General features: G+C 56.8%; 1 protein-coding gene across 1 annotated transcript in view; it reads right to left on the minus strand.

The window, feature by feature from the left end:
- LOC105544676 (protein kinase C zeta type-like) overlaps nt 1–8,924 on the minus strand; it is a 22,233-nt gene extending 13,309 nt beyond the window's left edge. Inside the window, exons 1-4 of the mRNA XM_011987250.1 lie at nt 8,875–8,924; nt 8,078–8,199; nt 7,075–7,164; nt 3,878–3,928 (exon numbers count right to left, since the gene is read on the minus strand). Coding sequence (XP_011842640.1) covers nt 3,878–3,928; nt 7,075–7,164; nt 8,078–8,199; nt 8,875–8,924 — 313 coding nt within the window. The remainder of the gene's footprint in view (nt 1–3,877; nt 3,929–7,074; nt 7,165–8,077; nt 8,200–8,874) is intronic.
- Nucleotides 8,925–9,630: the final 706 nt, after the last annotated feature.

The following is a 9,630-nucleotide window of genomic DNA, read 5'->3' on the forward strand; positions in this document are numbered from 1 at the left end:
TAGGAGAATGGCAGGAACCCGGGAGGCGGAGCTTGCAGTGAGCTGAGATCCGGCCACTGCACTCCAGCCTGGGCAACAGAGCGAGACTCCGTCTCAAAAAAAAAAAAGAAAGAAGGAGACTGTGACACAGGCTGCTCATGGCTGCACCTTGAGGACACGGCGCTGAGTGAAATAAGCAGTCACAAAAGGACAGATCCCGTGCGACTCCACTCACAGGAGGTCCCTAGAGTCACCAAACTCACAGAAACAGAAAGCGGTGGGTGGGTGTCAGGGCTGGGGGAGGCAGAATGGGGAGTGAGTGTTTCATGGGGACAGAGGCTGAGTCTGGGAAGATGAAGAGAGTTCTGGAGATGGACGGTGATGATGCCTGGACAGCAATGTGAGTATCAAATACCAATGAATTGTACCTTTAAAAAATGGCTAAGATGGAGCCGGGCTCAGTGGCTCACACCTGTAATCCCAGCACTTTGGGAGGCCAAGATGGGTAGGTCACTTGAGTCCAGGAGTTTGAGACCAGCCTGGGCAACATGGTAAAACCCTATCTCTACAAAAAACAAAACAAAAACAAAAACAAAAAAACCTCAGCCAAGAGTGGTAACGCACACCTGTAATCCCAGCTACTCAGGAGGCTGAGGCGCGAGGACTGCTTGAGCCTGGGAGGCAGAGGTTGTAGTGAGCCAAGATTGTACCATGCACTCCAGCCTGGGTGACAGAGCAAGACTCCGTCCCCTACACCACTCCCCCCGAAAAAAAAAAAAAAAAAGTTAGGATGGCAAAAGTAGATGTTATGTGCATTTTACCAGAATAGAAAAAAGATCTGCAGTGCTAAGAATGCCCCAGCATGCAAGAACCTTGGGAAGGTCAGGCGGGTGAGAGCCACCAGAGGCAAAAGGACGAACGTGCGGGATTCCACAGACACCGAACGTCCAGGATCTGCAGGGCCACACGGACACCGAACGTCCAGAATCCACAGGGCCACAGAGACAGAGGCCGAGCGGAGGTGCCCAGGGCCGGGGCTGAGGCGGAACAGGGAGTGACCGCTGACGGGCACGGGCTTTCCTTTTGGAATATATTTTGGGTTTGGAACTACACAGACGTGATAGTTGCAAGTATAGAGTTTTTGTAGAAATCTATAAAACCAATTAACTTCATCTAGACACACATAGAATGTGCCAGAAGGTCCTCTGCTGACGGTGAGACAGGCATGTCCAGGCGTCTGAACCAGGCCCACGGTACAGCCGCAGTCCTGCCCTCCTCCGCCTCTGGTGTGCTCCATCCACTGCCCACACCTCCCAGTCTGACCCTTCTCACTGACCCTCAGCCCGGGCAGTATTACCTGAGGACAAAAACGCCTGTGAACATCCCCACAGGCGCTCAAACCACAGAGCCCCGGGCGGCGGCCACTGGCAACCAGAGCAGGGTGTCCCGTCTGAGATGAGCACCGAAGTCACAGCAAAAGAAACACGTACGGCATCAGGGAGAGCGCCAGCCCCCCAAGCCCTGGTGGCCTGGGACCCCGTGTGGGCAGCGTGTTCTCACACACTCCTGACACTAGCACCATAAAACCCACCCCACGTCCAGGTGGACATCAGCACGCAGGGCAGGGCAGGGCAGGGTTCCCCACCCCCGGCATCCACCTCTGACCTCCTCGGCAAAGGCTACCCCAGAGGCTCTGGTGGAATGTCCCCAACCAGGCTGAGTGGTCCCCAAAGCCGTGGAGCCAACCCTGGTAAACATCTCAAGGACCTACTCATGTGTCCCAGGAGGTCCTTCCTTGGGGCTTGGCCACGTTCTCCGCATTCCCCACAGTGACTCAGCCGCCACCCCCACAACACACTCCCCTGCAGAGCCCAGGCCCCGGGGCATCCTGTGACCCCCCAACTTCCCCTTCCTCCACCGCAGTGGCCGAGCAAACGCGGGCCCCCGTCCCTACGTGAGGCCGGCAGGTTGTCCATACGGGCAGAGAGGCGCTGCTGAGGTCGCAGACAGAAAGAGCAGACCCCAGGCCCCCAGGCAGGGTTGAGACAAGAGGCAGACATGGCGCACAAACACTGCGGGCTTCCCCCGCCCCCAGGGGCTACGCTGGCCACAGGTGGACACCTTTGGGTGTGCACGGTCTCAGCGCACATGGGACCGATGAGCACAGTCCTGTCACCAAGTCAAAAAATCATCCAGGTGGCAAATAAACAAGGCCCGTGGTCCCCTCCTACAAAGCAGCAGCATGAGGCTGCAGGGCGCTGCGGAGGGACAACCATCGTCTGACCCACGGGGAGTATGCCTTATTTATGTGTTTACGTAAACGTTATGAGCTCGCACCCAGCCCCACCCTGAGCTGCTCCAGGCACCCCCAGAACAGCCCCATCTCAGAAGTCTCTCCCTGACCCTCACCCCTGCAGGGCCCCTGCAGCCCACAAGCCGGCCCCAGTCCCACTTGAGGCAAAACTACAGCCGAGCACCCACCCCTGCTCCTGGACCTCGCCGGCCTGTGCGGACTCCGTCCGGCACCCTCAAGGCCCCCAAAGTTCTTACCCCTGAGACTCCCCACTCCCCCACTGCCTTCTCAACATGGCCTCCGAATTCCAACCTGCACCCTTGCCCGGCCACTCCCGCCCGGGGCCGTGGACGTCACATGTCATCTCCCTTCCACCTGCCTCCCACTGGGACACACAGGGTCCCCATCTCTCCAGCCCAGGTGGTACCATCTCCAAGAGCCACAACCAGGGCTGAACAAAGGAACGTGCCCCCCGCCTCCTCACACTTGCCTCATGCTGCCAAAACCGCCCGGTGGTGTCTGCCTGCCACGGCCATACCCCATCTCCTCCTGCCGGCCCCTGGGCAGGTCCAGCCCCAGACCACCCGCTCCACTCCTGCCAGGGCCCGCCTCTGGATGTCTCCTCGGCCTTGCCGGCCATGGTTCAGGGACCCCTGTTGGCTGAGGGCTTGAAACCAGGATGCCACGCCGCCCTCTCCCCGGGGTGATCATGGAAATCCCGTGGCTCCTGGGGCCTCCCCAATGCTAAGCGCTGCCAAACCTCTATTCGACCCCACTTCTCACTGGAAGCCGAGACTCTAACCCCAACTGCCCACTTGCCCTCTTGGCCTGAATCTGCCCCCACCTCCGCTTCCTGCCCAACACAGGGCACCACCGACACCCAGCATCCAGCCTGAGGCCAACCTGGTGTGCACCCTGGCAGCAGGGGTTGGGGACACTGAGCCACGTGCCCTGCACTGGACAGGCAGCGGCCTCGGTCCAGGATCTCCTGCCCACACAACAAACTAAGGCATGGCACGGATGCTGGAGGCAGTGTGGGGTTTGGAGGGTGGGGGTGGAACCCCATCAAACACAGGCATGGGATGCATGGCCCCACAGCAGCGTAGCCACCTGCTCAGGGCCCAGCAGTCTCCGGGATGTGGTAGGAAGTGAGGTCAGAAGCTTCTCTCTGAAGCCACAACCCCCAGGACTCACTTTCCTTCCTCTCCTCCCGATGGAGCCAGCGTGGAATGAAGGGAGCCCCCACTCCAGCTCAGGGGCCAGCAGGGACCAGGAGGAGTGGACAACTGGCCTGGGGGTGGTCATGAGCTGAGGCAGCCACATGGGAGCAGTGTCCAGCGTCCCACCTGGCGTTTCCCTCCTAGGGAGACAGCAAGGCCCCCCGGACTTCTCATGCCACCAACCAGCCAAGCGAGGCCCCCGCCGCGCGGTGCTGTCAGCCAGAACACGCACAGGCAGCAGCTGTGGTCACCATGGCTGCTCGCGCCCTGACGCTCCATGAGGGTGAACCTCCGAAAACGGCACCACTGCCTCCTCCTTGGCACAACGGATCAATAGCTCAACCCCGTAACATGCAAGACCGGTGTAGGAAACCCCAGTACTCACTGTCTTCTCCTGGACACGGCAGTCCTGGCTGCTCAGGGGTGCTCGGGAAAACTGGACAGAGAGAGGAAGAGAGAGCGTCAAGGCCCCGTAGCTGCCACTCAACAGTCTCACGGAGGAAGTCCCGCCTCAGGCAGGCTGAGCACACGGACTTCACACAAGGCGCACGTGGCATTGCCAATGAGAGCCCGCTCCTGGGAGACGTGAAACCCAGTGCGTCTACGTAGGCCAGGCTCCATTAGGTAGGACTTAAAAACCCACAGAAAAATTTAGGGTAAAAGCCAATCAGAGGGACCTGGACAGCAGAGCCGTCAGAGAAAGCTACTGATTTGTATTTTTAAACTATATAAAAATGGGGAAGAACTGCAATTACTTTGAAAACTGACTTTTAAAAGCACTTTAGATTCCATTTCTTTATACTCAAGACAGAGTTCAAAATTATTTTAACACACATCCTGGGCTTCCACGATACATTATCAAAATAGATGCCTAGGAAATATTAAAACTTAGCTGGAAATGATGGCTCACGCCTGCAATCCCAGCACTTTGGGAGGCCGAGATGAGAGGATGGCTCCAGACCAGGAGTTCAAGACCAGCCTGGCCAACATGACAAAACCCCATCTTTAATTCTACATATATGTGTGTGTGTGTGCGCGTGCATGTGCGTGTATATACATGTATATACGCATAAAAGTATTAAAATTTTAGTAAAACAAACATTTTTTGTTTTTCGTTTTTTTGAGATGGAGTCTCATTCTGTGCCTAGGCTGGAGTGCAGTGGCACGATCTTGGCTCACTGCAACCCCTGCCTCCCAGGTTCCAGCAATTCTCCTGCCTCAGCCTCCCAAGTAGCTAGGATTACAGGCGCGCGCCACAACGCCTGGCTAATTTTTGTATTTTTAGTAGAGATGGGGTTTCACCATGTTGGTCAGGCTAGTCTTGAACTCCTGACCTCAAGTGATCCAACGGCCTCGGCCTCCCAAAGTGCTGGGATTACAAGTGTGCACCACCAAGCCCGGCCCTAACTATTTTTGTTTTACCTAGAAAATAACGTGAATTTTTAAAGCACCATATCTTTCAATGTAGAAAAGCAAAATGTGCTTACTATCACAATCGCAATAAAGTGGACGAGGTTAGGCACAGCTACAAGTTTATTTATCTGAGACAGGGTTTCGCTCCGTCACTCAGGCTAGAGTGCAACGGCACAATCACAGTTTACTGTAGCCTCTACCTCCTGGGCTCAAGGACCGCCCACCTCGGCCTCCCGAGTAGCTGGGACTACAGGTGCACCACCACATCTGGCTATTTAAAAAAAAAATTTGGGGCCGGGCACGGTGGCTCACGCCTGTAATCCCAACACTTTGGGAGGCTGAGGCGGGTGGATCACCTGAGGGCAAGAGTTAGAGACCGGCCTGACCAACACGGCGAGACCCCATCTCTACTAAAAATACAAAAATTAGGCTGGGCACAGTGGCTCACATCTGCAATCCCAGCACTTTGGGAGGCTGAGGCGGGTGGATGACGAGGTCAGGAGATTGAGACCCTCCTGGCTAACACAGTGAAACCCCGCCTCTACTAAAAATACAAAACATTAGCCAGGCATGATGGCGCATGCCTGTAGTCCCAGCTACTCGGGAGGGTGAGGCAGAAGAATCACTTGAACCCAGGAGCCAGAGGGTGCAGTGAGCTGAGATCTCGCCACTGCACTCCAGCCTGAGCGACACAGCAAGACTCTATCTAAAAAAAAAAAATTAGCCAGGCGTGGTGGCACATGCCGTAGTCCCAGCTACTCGGGAGACTGAGGCAGGACAATCGCTTATACCCGGGAGGTGAAGGTTGCAGTGAGCAGAGATAGCGCCACTGCACTCCAGCCTGAGGGCAGAGCCAGACTCTGTCTCAAAAAAACAAAACAAAAAAGTTTTGGAGAGATGGGGGTCTATGTTGCCCAGGTTGGTCTTGAACGCCTAGGCTGAAGTGATTCTCCCACCTCGACCTCCCAAAGTGCTGGGATTACAGGCGTGAGCCACTACACCCGGTCTAGTCTTTAAATTTAAAGTCACGTTGATATAAAGGGCTACAAAAATTAAATATTGTAACCAAGTAGCCCCGTGTCCAGGAGAATGATGGATCTGTCAGAAAACTGTGGGCAGTTTCGAGCTTTGGTCCCATCTTAGACTCAGTGGTCCACGGCCAGAAGCCTGGCAAGGAGCCCAAGCTAAGCCAGAAGTGGACACAGAGACACAGACGTGGCTGGCTGGCCACAGCTGCTAGAACCACACTCGCAGGCCCCAGACGCCCGGGAGACCCCAGCAGTACTGGGGAGTCTAAAGTGCTCACCTAAAGACAAAGTCACATCTCCCACGCGTCAGCTCATCACAGGGCTTTGAACTTAAAGCCGAGGACAGCTGTGAGCCGGGAGCCGGGCCCAGGGAGCACCGGGCAGGTGAGGGGGCTGGTGGGGCTGTCCCCACTGTCCACATGCACCGTGAGCTCTACGCTGGCCACTGGAGCCTCTGAGCAGTTTATGGGTTCTTTATAAGAGCAGTTTTCATTTGGGTTAATAAAATGTCAAAGAAAAGGCTGCGCGTGGTGGCTCACGCCTGTAATCCCAGCACTTTGGGAGGCCGAGGCAGGCGGATCATGAGGTCAGGAGATTGAGACCATCCTAGCTAACACAGTGAAACCCTGTCTCTACCAAAAATACAAAAAATTAGCCAGGTGTGGTGCCGGGCGCCTGTAGTCCCAGCTACTCGGGAGGCTGAGGCAGGAGAATGGCGTGAACCCAGGAGGCGGAGCTTGCAGTGAGCCGAGATCACGCCACTGCACTCCAGCCTGGGCGACAGAGCGAGACTCCGTCTCAAAAAAAAAAATTAGCCAGGCGTGGTGCCGGGCGCCTTAGTCCCAGCTACTCGGGAGGCTGAGGCAGGAGAATGGCGTGAACCCAGGAGGCGGAGCTTGCAGTGAGCTGAGATCATGCCACTGCACTCCAGCCTGGGCGACAGAGCGAGACTCCGTCTCAAAAAAAAAAAAGTCAAAGAAAAAAAACCCAAATGGCATTATATTAGACATCCCTAAATTCTCTGGCATCATAGGATTTTAAACTATGATCCTATATGGCGTCGAACCCCCCAGGTGGTCTGGCACGCACCCACAGCCAGAAACAGCCCCCTGGGCCGCCCCCCACAGACCCCACCACTGACCATGAATGATGAGGCCTTCGTCCCTGCACTGACGGGCCAGGCGGAAAGCCTCTTCCAGTTCCATCTGGGAGGACACCGTGCAAGGGTCACCTGGGTGGGGCAGGAGACGGTGCTGAGGTCGCTGAAGGCCCAAGGCAAAGCGGGCTGTGATGGGCCTGCTTAGCATACCAGATGAGGGTCTAGTCCCACTGCTCAGATTGGCCACCTCCTGGCAGGGTTGGGAGGTCCAAGGATGGCCGTCCACACTAGGGAGTCACCCGGCCCCCAGTGCCGCATCAGAGCCACCCAGGAAGGGAAGCTGGTGCACTTGCAGCCCTGGGCACCACTTGGAGGGCTAAGCAGTGAACAGGGCTGAGGACACTCTCCTGAGGTCAGTCCCGGGTGGAGGGAAAGTTCCTTGCCCTCCGTGGCTGGACAGGGACATGGAGGCGTACAGAACCCACGCCCTGCGGGGCTGTATCCAACCCAATGGGTGCGGCATCAGGCTCCACCCACAGAGCCGTGTCCTCAGCCAGCAGCCGCCCACCAGTCCCCGGGCGAAAGGGGTCTCTCTGGATGTCTCCCAATCCCCTCCCATCCTTTTCAGGATGTGTGTGAGAGAGAGAGGAGGCGGACACGGCGAGCCCTGGCTGCACGCAGCCTCCCCATGGTCCCTAGAACAGGAAGAGCCCATCCTTCAGAAGCACCTACTGGAAAAGGCCAGGACAGGAGAAAGGAGGTCAGAGGAAGAGGGGAGGACCTGCCCAGGGTGAGGCAGGGAGACCCCCTGCAGGCAGTTCAAGACCAGAGCCCTTCCTAGGGGCATCTAGGCCCAGGTCCTTGTTAGGCATCTGCAGCCAACCTCTTTCCCACCAGCCCCCCTGGGGAAAAGTTGGCTCCAACAAGTTTAATTCCACTTTTTTAAGTCTCCCCACAGAAGAGGCTGGGCACACTCCGCACAAGAGGCTGCCCTGGCGAAGTCCCCTGAGGCTGAGGATTCTGGCCGACACGGGACGAGGGCTACCTTCGCTGTCCACCCACTTGAGGGTGAGCGGGTGCTGCTGGTGCAGACGGCACATGTCTCTCACTTCCTCGCAGAGCTCCTCGAAGGTTGTGGCGGCGTCCACGCTGGTGATGAAGATGTCCCTGGGGCGGAGGGGACACGGGCATCTGTTACCGTGGGGCGTATTTGAATCAATTAAACTATTGTTACTGATTAACCAAATCATGGATTAGATAAGTGAAACTTTCCCCAAAAACAGTATGACAGCCTCCCCCACGCCCCTCCAACACAAAACAGAACCATTAACCATAATCATCGTTTAAAAACGACCACCGTCAACTTCCCTGCACAGAGAAGAAAGCGCGACCTACCTGGCTGGAAAGAATGAGGTCAAATTGGGAAAAAAGAAAGTGCCCTCCTGTGCGAGGCCTGGCAACGGCACCTGGTCGGACACCCGTTCCAGTTCACCCAAGTGTGGGTGACCCCGGGATGGACACAAGCTGGGTCGGTGCAGGCCCCCCGGCTTCGGTAAGGTAAAGGAACCCAGTCAGACCTGCCCCCAGACCTCGACAGTGCCAGCGGTGGAGGCCAGACCTTCAGGGGGTGAAGAGGCAGGGGATTAAATAATTGCATAATGAAAGGTCGCTCTTTAGACCCCAGAGTGGGAACTGGGTCCGCTGCTGCGGCTACGACAGAAGCCTGGGCAAATTTTTCTTTTTTTGAAAACCGAGTCACACAGTGTCAGTGTCTTGTATCTTCTCAGCCCCAGACAGGACCTGAATCCCAGGGGCTGGAGAAGCTCAGGGACCCCCAGGCACCCTTTGAAGGCTGGCGCTTCCCTGCTGCTAGAAACTCGAGGTCCCCCCATCACCGCCTGCACTAAGCAACAGCTGGTCTCACCCTGCGTGGAGGGGAGGGACCCCCACAGGGCCTAGCTGGTGTGTCCTGAAACTCAGAGCAGCAATCACACCCTCGTGGAACACACCGAAATTTCAGAGAAATCTGTGGCTTTCTGACACCCACAGGAGCGCGGGGCAAGAACACAGGGCCTATAAAAAGAAGCCTGAAGGGGTGTGAGACGTCCCAAACCACAGAGACACAGGCTCTGCTCTCTGCAGACACTGCTGGCTCCCCACAAGCTTATCTGAATTCATCAGACAAGTTTCGAGAAACAAAGTTCTCGTCCCAGACAAGCACTCCAGTGCAAACAGAACACAGGATCTGTCCACAGCCGCAGCCCCAGCATAGCAGCCCAGGGCCCACCTGCCCCACAGGCCTCACCCAGCCCACCCTGGGCCACAGCCACCCACCCCTTCCTGCTGGAACTGGCCACCCAGCACCTGCCCCCAGTGCCCGAGCACCCCACAGGAACCAACCTGGCTGGTCTTCGCCACAGTCCGCAGCATCACGGCAGATTAGGAAAGTGAGGAATGGAGGGGTCACACACCCAATACCCGGGGTTCGCCCCAAGCTGACACCCAAGCTGCCTGACCTGGCGTCCAACAGTCCGACCACCAGGAACTCCAGAGTGGGAGTCAGCCATCCCTTCACCTTTGACCCCTTCCTGCCCCATG

Source organism: Mandrillus leucophaeus, unplaced genomic scaffold (assembly GCF_000951045.1).
Source record: "Mandrillus leucophaeus isolate KB7577 unplaced genomic scaffold, Mleu.le_1.0 Scaffold305, whole genome shotgun sequence".
NCBI classification, from domain to species: Eukaryota; Metazoa; Chordata; class Mammalia; order Primates; family Cercopithecidae; genus Mandrillus; species Mandrillus leucophaeus.